This window comes from Acipenser ruthenus, chromosome 17 (genome assembly GCF_902713425.1).
Source record: "Acipenser ruthenus chromosome 17, fAciRut3.2 maternal haplotype, whole genome shotgun sequence".
Lineage (NCBI taxonomy): Eukaryota > Metazoa > Chordata > Actinopteri > Acipenseriformes > Acipenseridae > Acipenser > Acipenser ruthenus.
The window spans coordinates 2239471-2260243 of NC_081205.1; the positions used below are offsets into that span (position 1 = coordinate 2239471).

Here is a 20773-nt window from a genome sequence, read left to right on the forward strand (position 1 = left end):
TCCAGGTTTACGAGCCCTCTTGTTTTCCAGGCTGACTTCGCAGTGGAGGCTCTGGCGAAGGCCACCTACGAGCGTCTGTTCCGCTGGCTGGTTCACCGCATCAACAAGGCCCTGGACAGGACCAAGCGGCAGGGAGCCTCCTTCATTGGCATCCTGGATATCGCCGGCTTTGAGATCTTCGAGGTCTGTGACATTTCTTTAAACACTGTCAGTGGATGTTGTAGCCAGCTAGGACTCTATTCTGAATGCCTTTTAATGAATTGTGGAAAAAGATTCATGGGGAAAAAACAACATTATGACAAGAACAATAAAAAATTATTCTAGAGGTGTATCCAGAATAGAAAGAGTTAACCTGATGCTAGTGTGATTAAAGGACAACAGCAACTCTAAGGTCCTCTCAGGATAAATGGAAAATATTTTGAATTGGTTAACCAAGTTGGCTCCTTTGCATAAATATTTCAAACTAAAATATGTTTAAAAAAAAAAAAAAAAAAGTTTAGTGAATTAATGAATGGAGTTGTTAGTTTAAAAGTTTTTATAAACTTGTAACTGCAGTCGTTGCTGGTCTGTGGTCAGCACTGTGCCTGGCTATACACCCCCCCTGCCACACAATCACAGTCCACTGTGGTTGGTAAAGTTCTGGCAGATAGGAGGGCATTTGTGCAATCAAAATCACTAGCATGAAATCAGCCTGCCAACTGTGCAGAGACTCTGGAGAGCAATGCTAGAGTCTCCTGTATGCTATTGTAACTCTTTAATGAATGCAGTCATGTGCCAGCGTTTAAAGGACAAGCTCAATGCGCACAGTATGTAAGTTCATTTAATGTGATTTGTGGTGGGATTTGCATATGTTGTAGTTTCTTAATATAAAGTCTGGCTGGGAGCTGGATTTGGGATTTTTTTGTTTTTACACTCAAGAATTATTTAAGTGATTTTTGTTTATGTATTTCTTTTCTGGTTCTTGTTACCATGAAGGTTATGGCTTAATATTTACCATAGTGTAATATGTTATTTACCATTCTTTTACTACACTGGTTCAGATCTGCAGTTGTGCAGTGTTAAGTAAAGAAACCTGCGTGGTTTCAAGCATCAGACAGAAGAATGCAAGCAAAGTATTTCAGCCCTTTCTTGAGAACAAAACCATTTTCAAATATTGTATTTATTTCTCACATTGCAAATGTTTGATATCTTAAGAACAACGTCTGTTTCCTATTTTTGTTCAAAGATTCCGGTACAGTACGTATTGTTTTTGTTTCAAACATGGCATGAAGTCATGAAGCTGTGGTGTTTATTCAATTACGTGAGCTATGAAATAAAAAAAAATAAAAAAATGCTGAGTTTCAGCAACAGTTCAATCATTTCAGTCATCAGTGGGAAAACAGTTTAGAAATAGTTAAAATCATGCATGCATTTAATTATTCTCATATCTAGTGCTCTAAACTGAGTTTTATAAGTCATAAAGCCCAGCTTGGTGTAAAAAAATAAAAATAAAATAAAAATGTATTTATCGGTTCTATCTTGGTTCACGTTCCTGCTTCCCTTTGTGAATATTGAGATGATTTTATCCCGGTCGCTCAAACCAAAGGATATACTGTTCTTTCATTTTCTGTGATGGGCTTGCATTTGTTTGCATGCCCCCCGGGGACTCAGGTCTCATATCTCTGTCCTGTCCTCCCCCCACAGCTCAACTCCTTCGAGCAGCTCTGCATCAACTACACCAACGAGAAGCTGCAGCAGCTCTTCAACCACACCATGTTCGTCCTGGAGCAGGAGGAGTACCAGCGAGAGGGCATCGAGTGGAACTTCATCGACTTCGGGCTGGACCTGCAGCCCTGCATCGACCTGATTGAGAGACCGGTGAGTGAGGGAGTGTGTCTGTCTGTCTGAGCGCAAGTGTGTGTGTGTGTGTGTTAGAGAGAGCGCTGAACTTCATCAACCTCGGACTGGACCTGCAGCAGTACAGATAAATCTGTTGTATGACATTTCTGGGTTCAGCAGCTCAGGTGAAGGAATGTTTTTTGTTTGTTTTTTCTCCTCCTGGTGGAAGCAGCTCTGCTGTAGCTGCAGGCTCCCCTGCCGTCGATTCTAACAAAACCCTTTTTTTATATTGATCAGAATGGAAAAACAAACTAGCTTAACTTGGCAGATCCTCGTGCAGTTATTTCCCCAGTAGACTTGTGAGTGTTATGTTCGTGCTAATAAACTTTAAAGCATGCACCTCCTTGGATGTAGTGGGATTGCAACAACCTTGAATTATATATCGGATGTGTTATTGGTCTGCGTGGATGTTAATTCCCTATTAGGGACCACTTGGATGCACAGATTTCAGAAACCTACAGTATGAGCAGAAAGGCAAAACTATATTGAACTCTTTCTAGCACGGAGTAACTTCATTAGGATAACTAGGTACATAGTTTCAGTGTGTTTCCTTTAGTACTAGAGTGTTCTCTTAAAAAGGTTCACTTTTATTCTCTAAAATGACTATAAAGTTGGAGCCAGGATCAAGCAGTATCATTGAAGGGGCAGCTTGCTGTCGGCTTAGTCCCTTCTCTGCTACTTTGTGTTGAGCAGTGGTGTTCATGTGGGCTCCAGTCAAGGTACTTTACCTAGATTAACATTGAGTAGCCTAAGATTAGTGCAGATCGGGGTCTGTGAAACCAGCCGTGAAAGTGTAGAAATGACAGAAGCTTTACAGACAGGGGTCCAGGATGCTGAGAGAGGTAATACAAATTCAAGAATGTTGGTCAAGAATACGAAATTGCTTGAAGTGCGATAAAGCTTTCTATTTGATTTCACTGACCTGTGATCTTCTTTAACCATATAGACAACATAAGTTTGGTTCTGATTTCACACTTCAGAATGTCAAGGAAACAAGTTAACAAAACAAATGAACAATAAAATAAAAAAACAATCCTCCATTCGAGCAGTATTTCATTGTGATGTGTTGATCTGTCCTGCAAGCAGAGCCTCCTCAAGCATCTGGTTCTTGTTTTTGCAGGCACACCCTCCTGGCGTGCTGGCTCTGCTGGATGAGGAGTGCTGGTTCCCCAAAGCCACCGATAAAACCTTTGTAGAGAAACTGGTCCAGGAGCAGGGCACTCACTCCAAATTCCAGAAACCTAGACAGCTGAAAGACAAGGCGGACTTCTGCATCATGCACTACGCTGGCAGGGTAAGCATCATGTGCTTCCACTACTGCTCATTGAAACTGGAGCAACTTGAAAAGAAATCTTCAATCAAGGTGGCCAGAGCTGTTTCCAGATCTCGAAAGAAATCAGCTGGCGGCAGATATTTTAAGAAATCCATCTGTTTCATGTGTAGGTACTAGTACGACAGCTACAAATGTGACCACTAGTTTTAAAACAGTGTGGCACAGAGACGCAAAGACCGTAGTTCTAACAAAACATCTCAGAAACAGTGATGCCAATCGATTTTAGTTTCAGGTGACTGTCAGAATTTATAATTTGTTTGTTAATTGTGTAGTTTTAATAAACTTTGTTCCTCCAAACCAGGTGGATTACAAAGCCGATGAATGGCTGTTGAAGAACATGGATCCTCTTAACGACAATGTAGCCACACTCCTACACCAGTCCTCGGACAAGTTTGTTGCAGAACTGTGGAAGGATGGTAAGCTCATGATTAGGGTCTTCCGTGCTGTTCTGTTAGCCCAAATTACAAGCATAAGCAGCAAAAGGGATAAGTTTTTTTAAAAAAAAGTATTGGGATAGCCAGAACTACATCTTGTATTTTACAAGGCTCTGTTTAATCTAACCGGTAAGGCAAAGGTCCAGAACAGATCCCAGGTTGTTCCGAAGGTATAGAAGGCTATAGAAGTGGAGTTTTCATCTTGCCTGCAGTCCTTCTTACCCTGTGTAAAACCCAAACCATCCTTGACTCCTCCTTGTGAACAATTTTATGATTGTGTTGAAACTCGCGAATATCACATCAAATGATTTTAATGGAATATGGAATATTTCCCTTGAAAGAAAGACTTGTTGGTCTAAGCTGGTATCTTCATGTTCAATCTGTGTTCTAAATACCGTGTGAGCACATGTGCGATAAACTTGCCAGATATGGACATCTGCTCTTGTCTCCTGCCAGCAGAGTTCTTAAAGGTGTACCCAACTATACACCCTGCTGTTTTATTAGCTCCCTGTTGAGTATGGCAAGTAGTTCTGTATCTGGATGAATATTTCAAGCCTTTCAAAATCTCTTCACACATTTTAACCCTGCCTCAAGGAGTGAAGAAGCTTTTAAACCTGCACCCCTACAGTGTGCTGATCAGATACTGATCATGCAATACTGATCAAAAAGGGCCAAATTCATCTAGAGTACACAGTTATTGGTAGAGGAGTGAAAATTATAATATGTCAGAGATGGAAATGAGGCTCCTATTGCATATCAGTTTCGTCCAATCCAGGTTTTAATAGGTGCTTGTTTGGCTCCAGTGTATAGGTAACAAGCTCTGGTGTGCCTTATTAAACCCGTAGTAAAATCAGGAATGGATCAAACTGCTATGCAATGGGAGCCTTATTTCCATCCCTGTAAGGTAAGTCAAGTAAAGAAATGCTGTGGCTAGTGCCTTCTTCAGCATACTGACACTTGACAATTTCTTACAAGGTTCAGCTTACAGTCCTGATTGACGGTTTTGTGATTATGGCTGAAAGTCTTATTACATTTAGTAAAAGATAATTTTTTGTAAAGAGGTAGCAAGTACACTTTTAACCTTGGTAAGCCAGTCATAAGAAAGAGAAACTAAATGGCTTACAAGTAGGCCAGGGCCCTGTGAAGCGCTCTACCTTGTAGTCAGTGTCTTTGAATTGTATCCAGAATAGAAAGCTGCAGCAATGTAATAATGTATTCTCTGTGCATGAAATTTCCTGCTGATGCAAATAACCACCTTCTGATATGTCGGGGTGATTTGTGATTTACTGTAGTCGTGTACAGTGCTAACCACAGTGTTTTCTGTGTGTTTGCTCTGCTCCTTCTGTTTTTGTCTCTACCTCTCTCTCCCTGTCTTTCTCTGTTTCTCTGTACTCTAGATATTCAGACTATTCAAAGAGAGTCTTTCTATGACAATATTTCTAGTCTTCACGATCCACCAGGTGAAGGTCTCTGCTTATGACAGCATTGTGTACTTTCAGAAGCACTCATCGCTTCTAGGCTTGCATGAACGTAATGCATTTTTACTAAGGGGGGGGGGAAAGATTAAAAAAACACCTTTCTGTTCATCCTTTAGGTCCTACAAGGCCTGTGGACACCCTAGAATGCTCACCAGTGTCCATTAAAAAAAAAAAAAAAATTGCAGTGCTTCTTACTTTTAAAGTCACAAAAAAACCCCATAGAAGACCATACAGGCATTCTTGGAATGTATTACAGTTCTGGTGCCCACTGGCAGAGTAGGATCTGAAGAGCTAATGTAACCTTTCAGCAATGCTATTCAGTCATGAGTTCTATTTATTGGTTTTTAGTTTTGTATCCATGAAATGCTATGCAGTAGACCAGCAGATAGTGTTTAGCATGTTTTTAAAGATGTCGTATCTCTGCTACAAAAACAATCAAGTCACACAGGCAAAACAAAGTTACTAGTGATCAAAGCGACTATATGAACAAAATGTGATTGACGATGGAAGTGTCTGTGTTATTCAGCAGACCCATGACAACTTGTAAACAAAATAAAGGCTTGTTGGCTTGAACTGTGGTTGGCTTGACAGACGATACTGCTTTTTACGTACTTTAGAGTCTTTGTTTGATTCCCTTCGCAGCAATAGCCCAGTTGGATACATAATTGTGACCTGTTATCTATAAGTGGTAAATTGTTTCCAAGTTCAATGTTGGATTGCTAATGCAAATGGATAGCTAGGGACATGCTTTTTCCTTTCCCAAATTAGTATGAGTGTGTGCATGGCATATTGATGAAGAAATTTATGAAATGGGTGGGGGGGGGATTGAAAAAAAGACTTTCGGAATACTTTGTCCTTTTTTCGGAATCAGAAACACATGAACCCTCTCCATTTGACAAACCCAGCTAAAGTTACAGAGTAATTGCAGAAGAATTGAAAACCAAGCCACATCCAGCTGAGAGGAAACACTGTATCTTCATAATAAACAGCCTTGCAACAGTGAAGGATAGAATACAATGTAGCCCATTCCTTACACAGTCAGTCAGAAGTACAGTACAACGTCGCATATCCGAGGACTGGGTTATAGGCGGATATGTGAAAAAGTCAGATTTGTGAACATCTATAGAAAAAGCATTTACACATCCATAAATAGGTTGGTGAACAAAAACAATACGCAAACTGTTTTAAACATGGGGACATTTTTTGCTTTAAAAGTAAGCAAACGTAAAAGATTAGTTAGTTAAAACACAGTGTTGCTATGTGGTTTGCTATAAGCCATCTCCACACAAAGCTTTTTTTAAAAAAAAAAACAGCGGATAAGCAGCTCGGTTTGAATATTGCTTCGGCTATTTTAAACAAATGGCCAGTAAGCATTGCGTTTATGAAGCTTGCTTTGTTTAATTCAAATTTCAAATGCATTTAAAAGCTACAACAACATGCTGCCAACATCTGCAAGTGTGCGCTCCATCATATAAACGCATTGTACAAAAAAAAGCTTTCTCGACTGGTGTATTGAAACGTCACTGCTACACGCAGCTGACTGACACACGCACACAGCCCATCTCTCTTAAAGGGGAACGCACCAAAAGGCTGATTGCTATAACGCTTTCTTTCTGTTTCCATCGCAGTAGATGCTGCTGGCAATGCCATTACTCTCGTAGCCTACTTTTTAATATTTATTTATTTATTTAGTGAGGCGGTTATGTGCGGATATGCGATGTTCCACTGTACTACTACATTTAGGAATACTCAAAGAAACCTTACTAAGTTTAAATTAGTGTTTTTTATATTTTGTTACATACAAACTGCAACACAACACGTACATTTAAATGTTTATTCCTTTAACAGAGTTTCACAGACATGACACCTTCCTTTTATTTTTTGTATTTTTTTACATTTTAGTGCCCAATGCATACTGATCTTAATTCCAAACAGATTTGAACACTTATTTTCTTGGGCAGGAAAACGCATTCGATGTTACATTTTAGAGATTACTTTTTTGCTTTTTAGAATCTGTCAGGTTTAATATCCAGAAAACTGCTGCCTGGCTGAAAAGATGATTATTTTTTTTTTATATATACACACGGGAGCTCAGAGGAGAGGTGTTTTATTCCCTTACAGGGGATTACAAAAGAACACTGCCAAAAATGAAGTGACACGTTCAAAATTCTAATACATTTAGACTGAACTGGCTGAACTCCATTTAAGAATGTCAGGGCTACTTCTAGTTTCCTTACAATTCAGTGACTGATCGAGAAACTTGGTGTGGCGAGGTGTTCCAAGCTAGCTGAAAGTTGAAGAATGCACTGCATATTCTGTTTCTGCATGGAATTATTAGAGACAAGTTTAGTGTCTTTTAAGGACAGTGTGGTCTATGGATTGGACGTATATATGTCTGCAGCTTTTGGTGATCAGTAGGTTAGGAAATTATATCAACTACTTGACAAACCAATCTCTTCTCAGTTACACCCAGAGGTAACTAAGTATATGCACCAACACCACCTGCTGGTCAATTAATAGATGACATCTTAATGAATAAATAAAATACTTGCAGATATAATTAGCAGAGCCCAATAGCCGTTCCTCGTGTCTATAACTAACCAAAACAAAGAACCACATCCAGTTGCTGAGACGATAAAGATTGCTGAAATGATCGGTGTACAGCTGCATGTAATTGTTGGCTCCTGCTGTTATAGGCAGTATTGATGAGCTGCTTTATCTCAGCAAGTCATCAGAGACCTGAAGGGGAATGCCACACCCATGCTTTCACGCTCAGGTCTTTATAATGTCCCTTTTTAAAAGTGCTTGAACAATGTGATTAAAAAATGTAAAACAAAAAAAAAAACATCAGTTGTAATTGATTACCATTGTCTTGGGCAATAAGCTGTTCAGTGTGTTTTCTGTCAATTCTGTTTGTAGGGAGTTTCCATTGCCTCTTAAGTAAGATCAGGGGGAATATGTTGGGGTTATCTTAAAAAATAAATGAAATAAATAAATAAATAAATCATAAAATTGGCCGTACCGAGGAATGAAAACACTGCACTGATTGTGTTACAAAATTCTTTCCAAACCTCTGATTCCATGATGTTATACAAAAAGTTCTAGTAATGGAATGTTAATGTTAATGCACTGGTTAAACTGAGCTGAAATGCACCAGAATGTTTATAGCAATCTAACCAGTAATTGGCTGTTTTTTTTCATGCCAAAGGGACCTAGAATTAGTTGCAGTATCAGATACATGCTGGATGTATCAGTATTTCACTGTTTCACAGCTAAACTCTTGGGGTAGGTAAAAAAAAAAAAAAAAAAAAGGAATCTTCTCATTATCTCCGAGTTGTTTCTGGCATCAATCTGATTGTTAGACTGTTTGTTTATTTTCCCACTAGCCTCGTAACCTATTCGATTTGAATATCATTTTGAATCGTTACGTGGCTCTGGGTTCAGGGTCCCTTGGTCCTCTGGTGACTGATGACTCTCGCTGCCCCTTCACTCTGTGGGTGACTCCCCACTGGCACAGCTGGGAGTTACGGGGTTCCTACAGTATATACGGAACAACATAACTGAAAACGGTGTAGAAACTGAGAGAAGGCTGTGGTTGGTATATAGGCCAGTTGTGTCACAGGAGGACAATCCCCGGGTCTTTTCATTGTGGCTGTTTATCTACCAGTGAGGCCTTCAGGGTGGTATTGGTGGGACACTGTAGTAGCGTTTTGTATAGTTCTGACTTGGTGATCAATCTTTTGAATGCTATGAAGGGACATTATATGAATTTATTAATTTGTGTTTGATTTTAAACTAAAAAAAAAAAAAAAAAACTAAAATGAATCAGGGTAAATCAGGGTTGTGTTGCATTAAAATCAAGTGACTGCGTTTCATAAACGCAAACTAAATACAAGCATTAGGCTTATGTTCCATCGGTACCGCCCTGCACCAAACTAGTGCCTGTGCGCTTCACTGTTTTAGTAGTCGAATTTGATTGACATTTGTAGTTACAGTTTGATTTTATTCATTTTTGCTGTTTATGCTTCTAGTTAAGACTCTGTGCTGTCTGCTGCACTGTAGCTTTATCTATAGTTGACCTTGTCCATTCCTCCCAAGCTTGTCCATGCTGCTCCGTGCTTGTCCTTCGTTGTGCTGCGTGCTGTTTCCCCAGCCCCTCGCTCAACCACGTGCTTGTTCCCCTTTGTCGCCGGCAGTGGACCGCATTGTCGGTTTGGACCAGGTGGCGGGCATGAACGAGACGGCTTTCGGCTCTTCCTACAAGACCAAGAAGGGGATGTTCCGCACAGTGGGGCAGCTGTACAAGGAGTCTCTCACCAAGCTTATGGCTACACTCCGCAACACCAACCCCAACTTCGTCAGGTGCATCATTCCTAACCACGAGAAGAGGGTGAGACGCACTTCAAAGGGATTCCTACGCACTAAGACTAGAGGAGCCTGCTACTGCCTCGTGGGCCGATTCATTATATATATATATATATATATATATATATATATATATATATATATATAATATATATATATATATATATATTATATGATATCATTTAAAAAACAGTTGACTGATGCTTTGCTCCTAAACAAATTCCTGATGAGTTTATTCAGTTACTTGACACAGTTCTGAGTTTTAAGAGGTTCATATTGCAGCTGTCTCGCAGGCTGCTTTCGTAACATGGTCAGGACTGTTCTTGAATGATAAAAACGACACACTTAAACCCAATATAAAAGTAGATGTGTGGCAAGATTAAAAAAAAAAAACATGGTAGGCTATGGTAAATGCATAGGTAAAGCATGGAAAAACTACTACATTTACTACAGTGGTAAACTTTTATAATGGTAATATTAACCTGGACTGTGTGTCTGGGGAATTTCAGTGCAGTATTTCTTGCTGTTGCACTTGTATATATACTCTCACTAACACTACCGTACTCCTGTCTCGCCCTGCAGGCTGGAAAGCTGGACCCTCACCTTGTACTCGACCAGCTGCGCTGTAACGGGGTGTTGGAAGGAATCCGAATCTGTCGCCAAGGATTCCCCAACAGGATCATCTTTCAGGAGTTCAGGCAGAGGTAAAATAAAAAGGTGCTGCACATTGGGTACCCCCCAGTGTACCTCCAGCCTTCCGTGTGGAAAAGGGGAGTGCAGGCTAATCGCTGGCCTCTTTGACAGTCTGACATTTCCAGAAGTAGCAGTTGTGAAGGTTTTTTATGTAACTGGACATCATAGACCTTGTGGCTGTTCCACTGCTAAGATATTAATAATAACTGAAAAAGATTCAGATCTCGTCTCTTAGTATCTGATTTTTTGGAGGTAGAACTTAAGTTATTCTGGCTTTACTCTTTTGCAAAAGTATATAGTATTTATTTGAATACTATGTAGGGCATTTCCCCTATTAATAGTACATTGATGCTGTTTAATTCCCTTCTCGTTACAGATATGAGATTCTCACTCCTAACGCCATTCCTAAAGGTTTCATGGATGGCAAGCAGGCCTGTGAACGAATGGTAATGTATTATTCATTGCTACTGTAGAAACAGACCTGCCTGTAATTTTAAAAGTTGGATTTTCAGAACCATGCTTGTTATTGCTTGTGTAGATCCGCGCCCTGGAGCTGGACCTGAACCTGTTCCGGATCGGACAGAGTAAGATCTTCTTCCGGGCCGGAGTCCTGGCCCACTTGGAGGAGGAGCGGGACCTCAAGATCACTGACATCATCATCTACTTTCAGGCAGTCTGCAGGGGATTCCTGGCCAGGAAGTGAGTGCAAGGTCTACAGAAGAGGACTGCAGGGGCCCTCCCTGAAAAATGCCAGATTCATAAGAGGCTCTGTTTTTTTGGCTTCTGTGTCTTACCTGGTAAAAGCTCTCTGCGTCGAGTGATGGGTTAGCATTGCAAAAAAGAGCTTGCTGGTGTACTGGGGGCCTACAAAGAGCGCTGCATTGGCCTTACCCCTCCAGTGGGTAAGAGAGGAACATCTTCACTGTATTACAGGGCCCCCGCTGCGGAGTCTAGCCAGACAGGCTTCACCTCCAGGGTTCAATAGCTATTCAGGTTCGGAGGGTCAAAGAGGTGTCTGAGCTGCTGATCTTCAGCAGTGAGGTGACATTCAAAACTGGGCATTTCAATTTGGGGGAGGAGAGAAGGCGAGGGCTGAGAGTTTGAATGGTGTGTCTTGTCTTTCCTCTTGACCAGGGCCTTCGCTAAGAAGCAGCAGCAGCTTAGCGCTCTGAAGGTGCTGCAGAGGAACTGTGCTGCTTACCTCAAACTGCGCCACTGGCAGTGGTGGAGACTCTTCACCAAGGTGCGTCCTTCAGTACTGTGCTGTGTATGTGTGTGTGAAGGTAGGTTTTATGGAGGATGTGTTGCATCGCATTCTTGAATGAATACATTAATAGAGAACAATATAGGGGATATTTTTTCATCAGGGTTTTCAGGCATGGATACCAGCTGTGTATTAATCAATCAGTTGAATTTGATTGATTGATTATTGATTGATTGGCGGTGTACAGGTGAAGCCACTGCTCCAGGTGACCCGCCAGGAAGAGGAGATGCTGGCCAAGGATGAGGAGCTTATCAAGGTGAAGGAGAAGCAAAGCAAGGTGGAGGGCGAGATGGTGGAGATGGAGAGGAAACACCAACAGGTATTCATGCAACTAAACGGACCATCTGAAAGTCATTGCAGGTGGTCTTTTATATATTGTTTAGCAGCGTTGCAGCCTGTACCCGAAGTTCAACCTATATCCTATATTACTTAATTGAACCAACTTAACCTTCCATCCAGGTCTTATTCGGTTCATTATCTAACTAAATAAAACTTGTAGGACTCCAAGACCTCCCAGGGATATAGATAAAAGCTGGGAGGAGAAAAAATGCCCATACTCATTCCCCGGACTCCCCGCTGTATGAAATGCTAACCGCACCCCCTGTGCTCGCTGTCTCCCAGCTGCTGGAGGAGAAGAACATCCTGGCGGAGCAGCTGCAGGCAGAGACGGAGCTGTTTGCGGAGGCGGAGGAGATGCGGGCGCGCCTGGCAGCCAAGAAGCAAGAGCTGGAGGAGATCCTGCACGACCTGGAGTCCCGGGTGGAGGAGGAAGAGGAGCGCAACCAGGGTCTGCAGAACGAGAAGAAGAAGATGCAGACTCACATCCAAGTAACTGCGCTTACACTTGCCAACCCCAGCACTGTCCAAAATCAAAATGCATGCTATAGCCACCTGGGGTCTCAAGAGGATGTCCTTGTCTGCCATCCTCCGTCTGCCTGCTTCTAGTTGTTGATGGGTGGTTTTTAAACGTGGTTTTGATTTGATTTAGGACCTGGAGGAGCAGCTTGACGAGGAGGAAGCAGCCAGGCAGAAGCTGCAGCTGGAGAAGGTGACGGCCGAGGCCAAAATCAAGAAGATGGAGGAGGACATTCTCCTGCTGGAGGACCAAAATTCCAAGTTCATAAAGGTGAGGGTTCTAGTTTCAGACCACATGGGAATGGGGGATGGGGGGGGATGGGGAAGGGGGTTGCTACACCTCATGGAACGCCTCTTGCTCTGGTTAACCGCGTCCCTTGCGTCGTTTCCCCCCCCCCCCCGCGCAGGAGAAGAAGCTGCAGGAGGACCGCGTGGCTGAGATTACCTCTCATCTGGCAGAGGAGGAAGAGAAAGCCAAGAACCTGACCAAGCTGAAGAACAAGCAGGAGATGATGATCGTAGATTTGGAAGGCGAGTATTGACCCCTGCTCACTCCACTGTGTTTTATGTTCGCTCTTGGTTGTGCGTATTCGTTCATTAAATCGTAAAAGGATTTAATGAAAGTAAAAAATATATATCAGTAGTCATATTTGTTTCTCAGAGTCAAAGTGCCAGTTACAGCAAGAAACAAAACACTTTGTCATTTAGTATTTGGAAAGTACATTGAATTTAGCCCAAGCTAAAGAATATAATCAAGTGTATAGAGACGAGTCAATGAAACCTCTGCTTGCTCTCTAAATTTATTTTCAATAGAAATGTTTCTTCTTTTTTTTTTACTTTCTTATATTCCACAGTAGTTTACAGCAATCTAACCCGCCCCAGATAAAATGGAAAGTGTTTGGAGCTCAAACTCTCTCCTTCTCTCTCTCTCTCTCTTTCTTTCTTTCTTTCTTTCTCTCTCTCTCTCTCTCTCTCTCTCTCTCCTCTTTCTTTCTTTCTTTTTCTTTCTTTCTCTCTCTCTATCTCTCCTTTCTTTCTTTCTTTCTTTCTTTCTTTCTTTCTTTCTTTCTTTCTCTCTCTCTCTTCTTTCTCGCTCTCTCTCTCTCGCTCTCTCTCTATCTCTTCTTTCTTTCTTTCTTTCTTTCTTTCTCTCTCTTCTCTCTCTCTCTTCTTTCTCGCTCTCTCTCTCTCTTCTTTCTTTCTTTCTTTCTTTCTTCCTTTTTCTCTCTCTCTCTCTCTCTGCAACAGAGCGGCTAAAGAAGGAGGAGAAGAACAGGCAGGAGCTGGACAAGGCCAAGCGCAAGCTGGACGGGGAGACGACGGATCTGCAGGACCAGATTGCAGAGCTGCAGGCGCAGATAGAGGAGCTGAAGCTGCAACTGGCCAAGAAAGAAGAGGAGCTGCAGGCTGCCCTGGCCAGGTCAGAGAGGGGACTAGCTGCTTACTGCTCCTGTATTCAAGGAATAATACAACTACCTCACCATCACTGCACGTGATCAGAGACACACAGTACATATTGAAACCAGCAGGGGTTATAAATCACTGTGTTTCTGTGAACGGTTTCTCTTCTGAGTCCATATATACGCATGGCTGTCTTTTTTTATAGCTGGACTGTCGCAGACTCCAAATTGACCGTTGTTTCTAGGGGTACGATATCATTCTGAAGTGATGGCTTTCGTGGAGCCCAGATAGAATCTGAACAGTGCAGTGCTTTTCTAAACAGGGACGTTCTTTAGCCCAAGTTTATCTGAAATGTGATTGGCAATCATGAACGTGGGCTTTGTTTAAGCTGGATCTTTAGCGCACTTCATCCCAATTCTAATTAAACACATGGTTACTGTCACACGCCAGGGAGGGTAATTACACAATTATTCCAGAATATTTATACAGGTCATGTTCCAAGAGTCTCTGGTTAAGATCGCCCCCCTGGATTTAAAATACTTGACAAAGGCAGATTTAAATTCAAGAGGTTTAGTCACAGACCAAAGTGCTTTCCAAAGTCTTGCTCAACACATTTTAAATTAACAGCAGAGATTTATGCTTTGCACCAGTTCAAAGGTACTGCATTCAGATTGTTTAGCATGGCTCATAAGATGTAATCCACTAGGCAGTTCTATTTTGATAAAATCCCCAAACACATTTTTGTAAACTTACCAGTGCATCTCTGAATAAGTCGGATTGATGTTGTGTGTTTTTTTTTTTTTTTTTTTGTTTTTTTTTAGTTATTTACATTTGCAACCCCTGATTTATGATTTGCATTTGGCTGTGCTTCATAATAATTGTCTTGACTTTTAAAGACAAAACTACTTAGGAATGCTTGTTCATCACAGCTAGCTAACAAACATTGTTTATCACAAATGTTTGGCTGTATGCTATAATTACGTGGCCCATTAAGATTACAGCAGTGATTCTGTATTTCTTTTGGTTTAAATGACATGCAATTGGTCACATGAGTCAAACAGTATGGAAGGGGAATGACACTCTCCTTACTTCCTATTAATAACAAGGTCTATACTGCCTCCTACTGGTGACCCAGAACATAGTCTTTTAGCTGTGCTTTTGAAACTTGTGTTGTACATTACTACGTGTGTGTCCCCACATGCTTTCTTTCTGTTGCATGAATTTGAATTGTCATGACACTGATTTAATTGTGACCTCAGTTTAAATATTCTACCTGTGTTTGTAATACAATTCCCCTCCATCTAGTATTGAGCCTCCTCTTGGACCCTTTCCCTTTCCTTATGGCTCCAGTGCGGCTCTCCCATGTAAAACTGAGCCAGGGGGGGTTGCAATTCTACATCCTGTACCTGGCTCAGAGGCAGGGAGCAGCTCACATCTGAGCAGCAGCTTCTTCAGTTGTTTCAGTTGGGATGATGAATTGGCCCAATCGACAGCATTAACCCACACCTGTGTGTCAGCACCTGCTTTCACTGTAACTGTAGCAGAATAAATTGGTTCCTGCAGCTCTTGTAGTAACTGTGATTTTGTGTATGGGCTCGTTAGAGTAAAAAATAAAAATAAAAAACGAAAAAACTGACTACACCTACCTTTTGAGGACCTGTCCCTGTAATGTTTAAATAAATATTTAATAGTTACAAACTTTCCATAAAGGGATATTTTACTTTCATTGTGGTGGCGATTGCCATGCCCGTCCGGATTGTAGAATTATAATCTATACTACATGGGAGTGAATGAAACACTCTAAAGGAATGTGTATGTGTGTGCATAGCAGGCTTGACTTAACGAGCATATGTGTGTGTGTTCCTGTCTCCGCAGAGGTGATGAGGAGGTGGCCTATAAGAACAACACCCTGAAGCAGGTGCGGGAGCTGCAGGCCCAGATTGCTGAGCTGCAGGAGGATCTGGAGTCGGAGAAAGCCTCCCGCAACAAGGCAGAGAAGCTCAAGAGAGACCTGAGCGAGGAGCTGGAGGCACTCAAGACTGAGCTGGAGGACACCCTGGACACTACCGCAGCCCAGCAGGAACTCAGGTGAGGGGGCAGCACGGACCATCCAGGGCCTTCATTCAGGGACCTAAAGCAGTTCATTATTTCATTCTGTTAAATCTGGTACAGGACCGGAGTTGCCCATACATGTCTTAAATAGACAATATAGAGAAATGTTTATTGCTATTTTGCTTTGAGGTTAAGTGAAGTACTGCTTAACATGAACATGTTTTTTACATGCACATGCATTATTATTTGTTTTAGTAGAAATACCTCTATTTTGAAATCAGTAGTCGCCACACAATACATAGTGATCTATTTCTTACTGGAATGATGTAGGCAGATTTGCGCTCATCAGTCCTCCAGTCCTCCGTGTCATTCACACGCTGTCCTCCTCTCCACCGTCTAGGACCAAGCGAGAGCAGGAGGTGACCGAGCTGAAGAAGGCCATTGAGGAAGAAACGAGGAACCACGAAGCTCAGATTCAGGAGATGAGGCAGAGACACGCCGCAGCCCTGGAAGATGTCTGCGAGCAGCTGGAGCAGGCTAAGAGGGTCTGTGCACAGGCCAAACCATATATAATTTATTTATTTTTTTATCAGAAATTTCAACTGTTACAATTCAGCACTACAGGAGAAAAGTACAGCAACAAAAGTATCTCCTTATTAATGTGGAATTGAGAGTAGATTATACACACAATTGCTCCAGTTTACACTTGATAATATGCATTACAGTGCCTAAATGGAGGATTTCACATCTAGTTGTTGTTGTGATTATTTAAAAGATACCCACTCCCGATGCTGCTCTCCTTCCCTAACACTGAGATTTCCGTGTGTGCAGTTCAAGGCGAACCTGGAGAAGAACAAGCAGACCCTGGAGAGTGATAACAAGGAGATGTCGGTGGAGGTGAAGGGGCTGCAGCAGGCCAAGGCAGAGTCTGAGCACAAGAGGAAGAAGCTGGAGGGGCAGGTGCAGGAGTTCACAGCCAGGATCACCGAGGGGGAGAAAGCCAGGAACGAGCTGGCTGAGAAGACGCACAAGCTGCAGGTATGGAACTGTATGCACAGGCAAGCTAAGCCTGAACACCCAGGGACCAGCCAAGAGACAGCTTGGGGATGGTCACTCTAAAATACATCCCTTTGAAACTTTGAGATCTCTTTGAGAAAAATGACATCGCAATACAATATTCAGTGCTTATAGAATTCTTAGTTGCTAGCTGTACTGGGCTGGATTCTAACCTGTCTTTCCCTCTACACAGAATGAGCTGGACAATGTCTCCACCTTACTGGAAGAGGCAGAGAGAAAGGGCATTAAACTGGCAAAGGACTCTGCCAGTATGGAGTCCCAGCTCCAGGATACACAGGTGTGTGAGCACCACTGCAAACAAACACTGCCCATAACTGGAGCTAGAACAATAAACTGTATTCCATAGTAACACTGTTGTGTGTCTTTGTGGACATTAGGAGCTGCTGCAGGAGGAGACCCGTCAGAAGCTGAACCTGAGCAGCCGCATCCGTCAGCTGGAGGAGGAGAAGAACAGCCTGCAGGAGCAGCAGGAAGAGGAGGAGGAGGCACGCAGGAACCTGGAGAAGCAGCTTGCTTCCCTGCAGGCTCAGGTACAGCACCCACTATAGCACTCGCATTACCTGGAGATGCACCTATCTTACTACACACTGCTTACCTCCCCTGGAGAAGCAGCTTGCTTCCCTGCAGGCTCAGGTACAGCACCCACTATAGCACTCGCATTACCTGGAGATGCACCTATCTTACTACACACTGCTTACCTCCCCTGGAGAAGCAGCTTGCCTCCCTGCAGGCTCAGGTACAGCACCCACTATAGCACTCGCATTACCTGGAGAAGCACCTATCTTACTACACACTGCTTACCTCCCCTGGAGAAGCAGCTGGCATCTACAGACTCGGGTATAAGACCCACTACAGAACTGCTACACACTGCTTACCTTCGGGGAAAACAATCCAAGTCCTGCATGCTCAGGTATCCCGCACACCACAACACAGGTACCACAACCTGGAGAAGTCTGCAAAGCACCAGTAGATTAACTGATCATGTGCGTCTCTCTGTCCTCCTGATTTCATATGAATTAACCCTGTGTGTATGTGTCTGCCAGCTGACGGAGACCAAGAAGAAGTTGGAGGAGGACGGGGGTGCCATGGAGGGTCTGGAGGAGGTGAAGAAGAAGCTGCAGAAGGACATGGAGAGCGTCAGCCAGAGGCTGGAGGAGAAGAGCATGGCCTTTGACAAGATGGAGAAGACCAAGAACCGGCTGCAGCAGGAGCTGGAAGACCTCATGGTGGACCTGGACCACCAGCGCCAGATCGTCTCCAACCTGGAGAAGAAGCAGAAGAAGTTCGACCAGGTAAGTGTTCAGGGCCCTGCTTTAACTGTCTCGACGCCTGATGCAGAGCTTTTACACAGAACAGTTTAACAGAAGACTAATCGTACATATGCTCATTTTATATTCATGCCAGTTTGTATTTAATCCTTTATCAGTACAACACTGACATTATTTAATTAGATATCCAAGGGTTATCTTTCTGTTACTTAGTGCTGAAAGAGTTACACCTGTCTTGTCTAGAACCAAGCTACAATACAGCATTAATATAATGCATTGAAGCCATGAAGAATTTCTGCAGACCAGACCATTCTGCAGTCTGCTGATGGCTATGAATGCCCAGGTGCAGGTCTTGCAGAGTGTCACATCCTGGCTGTGTGTTTCGCAGATGCTGGCAGAGGAGAAGAACATCTCTGCACGCTACGCTGAGGAGCGGGACCGTGCAGAGGCCGAGGCCAGGGAGAAGGAGACCAAGGCCATGGCTCTGACCCGCGCCCTGGACGAGGCTCTGGAGGCCAAGGAGGAGTTCGAGAGGCTCAACAAGCAGCTCCGCACGGAGATGGAGGACCTCATGAGCTCCAAGGACGACGTCGGGAAGAGCGTGAGTCTGACGATATTACAGCGAGAGTGCTATAAGGAGCTAGACAATAACTAGATACAGCAAGACATTTGAAAACAAAGAACCGCGAGTTTTATCCTTCCATTCGGTCAAGAGTGTGAGAAGGGGGTGGCAGGCATCTTCTGTATCATGACTTGTCCCCTCTTCAGTAGATCAAAAAACTAGCAAAGGGCACACACAAATTAATAAGGTAATAGCATCCCAACAGCTTCAGAAGTCAGGTCTATGCTCTTTGTGTGCCCTCTTCTCTGCAGGTCCACGAGCTGGAGAAGTCCAAGCGCACTTTGGACCAGCAGGTGGAGGAGATGCGCACGCAGCTGGAGGAGCTGGAGGATGAGCTGCAGGCCACGGAGGACGCCAAGCTGAGATTGGAGGTCAACATGCAGGCCATGAAGGCTCAGTTCGAGAGGGACCTGCAGGCACGCGATGAGCAGAACGAGGAGAAGAGGAGGATGCTGGTCAAGCAGGTACGCAAACAGCAGAACTGTCATTGTAGAAAATGAACTGTACAGTGGATAGACTGTGGATGGACAAGGAACAAGGCTGCTGGAACTGTAACTTTTTTGAAGAAGAACTCTACGTTTTAAAAAGCATGTTTCCTTCTAGTAGTGCCACATACGTAAATAGTTGTATTTAATACCAAGAAGGAAGTTTGATATCGGTCAGGGTTAGGGTCAATTCCAATTGCTTTTTAAAATCAATCCCAGTTCATTTTGAAGGACTTGGAATTGGAATTGATTAAAAGGGAATGGGACTTGGAATTGGGAATTGATTTTCAAAGGAATTGGAAGTGGAATTGAAATTGAAAAAACGGGAATTGACCCCAACTCTGATATAATAAAAATAATGATGATAATAATAAAGTAAGTTGTGTCCGAAGCGCTTGTTTTGAAAGAGTGCTGTGACCGGTTGGGTTGGCAGGTGCGAGAGATGGAGGCTGAGCTGGAGGACGAGCGCAAGCAGAGAGCCCTGGCCGTGGCTGCCAAGAAGAAGCTGGAGATGGACCTGAAGGACATGGAAGCTCAGATCGAGGCATCCAACAAGGCTCGCGACGAAGCCATCAAGCAGCTGCGCAAACTGCAGGTAACAGGAAGGAGAAATAACATGTTCTCCAACACACATAACCTTGTACTTTTAATATTACTGCAGTTATCTAATAGTATTAAAGCGGAATTGCTGTGCTTTTAAGTGCAAGGTGGAGTTGCAGCAGTTGAATCCTTATATATGTAGGGATGTTTTGTGCCAGTGAGGTTCATGCGTGTCTCGTCCCCAGGCACAGATGAAGGATTATCAGCGAGAGCTGGAGGAGGCACGTTCCTCGAGAGATGAGATCTTCGCTCAGTCCAAGGAGAACGAGAAGAAACTGAAGAGCTTGGAAGCAGAAATCCTCCAACTGCAAGAGGTTAGTGCAGCTGACTAGCAGCAGCACAGCACCACTGTACCATTATCCTGGATCAGTGCTAGGACTTCTTACACACGCTAGTCACTAATTTCCTTTGGGAGCAGAGAAATCACAAAACCTGTTACTAAGACACTGCACTGACAGCTTACTAAGTTTTGTATATTTTCTTTTCATTATACCTGTCGGGTGTTGACTTTGAATCACTGATTGTTTCCCTTGCTAGTGTAAGTGGCACCACACAATAAAGCCTTAACTGTCATTCTGATGTGTCACCATACTGTAGAAATTGGAATTAGGTTAACAACTGGGAATTTGCAAAGAAAGGGTGGATGAGGGAGCGGGTGCTCTGAATATTTGCAATTGGAGAACCACACAAAATCTGAGACCAGAGTAGAAAAAAAAGAGTGTACTGTTGGCACGACTCCCCTTCTCTCCCCCCCTGCTACAGGACCTGGCTGCCTCAGAGAGAGGGCGGCGCCATGCTGAGCAGGAGAGAGACGAGCTGGCTGACGAGATCTCCAACAGCGCCTCTGGAAAGTAAGCCGTGTCAGGAGTGTATTCCGACTGCTTGCTTTCCTGTTAAATGCACAAAGCATATTTCTGATGCTGGCCAACTGCAAGTGCACTGTAACTCCATTCATCGGAATTCTGCAG

The 20773-nt window shown here is 43.2% G+C and overlaps 1 protein-coding gene across 4 annotated transcripts in view; it reads left to right on the top strand.

Annotated features, from left to right (window-relative positions):
* The window catches only part of LOC117423474 (myosin-10), a 65370-nt gene that overhangs the window by 40752 nt on the left and 3845 nt on the right, over positions 1 to 20773 (top strand). For all 4 annotated transcript variants that reach the window (XM_058989773.1, XM_058989772.1, XM_058989774.1 and 1 more), the window contains 25 exons: positions 31 to 183; positions 1684 to 1857; positions 2999 to 3172; positions 3513 to 3627; positions 9320 to 9513; positions 10071 to 10192; positions 10558 to 10627; positions 10720 to 10880; positions 11316 to 11424; positions 11633 to 11764; positions 12067 to 12273; positions 12434 to 12571; positions 12708 to 12831; positions 13549 to 13720; positions 15577 to 15789; positions 16154 to 16298; positions 16585 to 16791; positions 17003 to 17107; positions 17208 to 17360; positions 17874 to 18122; positions 18487 to 18699; positions 18972 to 19184; positions 19639 to 19800; positions 19991 to 20119; positions 20568 to 20656. In XM_058989773.1, the coding sequence (XP_058845756.1) occupies positions 31 to 183; positions 1684 to 1857; positions 2999 to 3172; positions 3513 to 3627; positions 9320 to 9513; positions 10071 to 10192; positions 10558 to 10627; positions 10720 to 10880; positions 11316 to 11424; positions 11633 to 11764; positions 12067 to 12273; positions 12434 to 12571; positions 12708 to 12831; positions 13549 to 13720; positions 15577 to 15789; positions 16154 to 16298; positions 16585 to 16791; positions 17003 to 17107; positions 17208 to 17360; positions 17874 to 18122; positions 18487 to 18699; positions 18972 to 19184; positions 19639 to 19800; positions 19991 to 20119; positions 20568 to 20656 (3923 nt within the window). The remainder of the gene's footprint in view (positions 1 to 30; positions 184 to 1683; positions 1858 to 2998; positions 3173 to 3512; positions 3628 to 9319; positions 9514 to 10070; positions 10193 to 10557; positions 10628 to 10719; positions 10881 to 11315; positions 11425 to 11632; positions 11765 to 12066; positions 12274 to 12433; positions 12572 to 12707; positions 12832 to 13548; positions 13721 to 15576; positions 15790 to 16153; positions 16299 to 16584; positions 16792 to 17002; positions 17108 to 17207; positions 17361 to 17873; positions 18123 to 18486; positions 18700 to 18971; positions 19185 to 19638; positions 19801 to 19990; positions 20120 to 20567; positions 20657 to 20773) is intronic.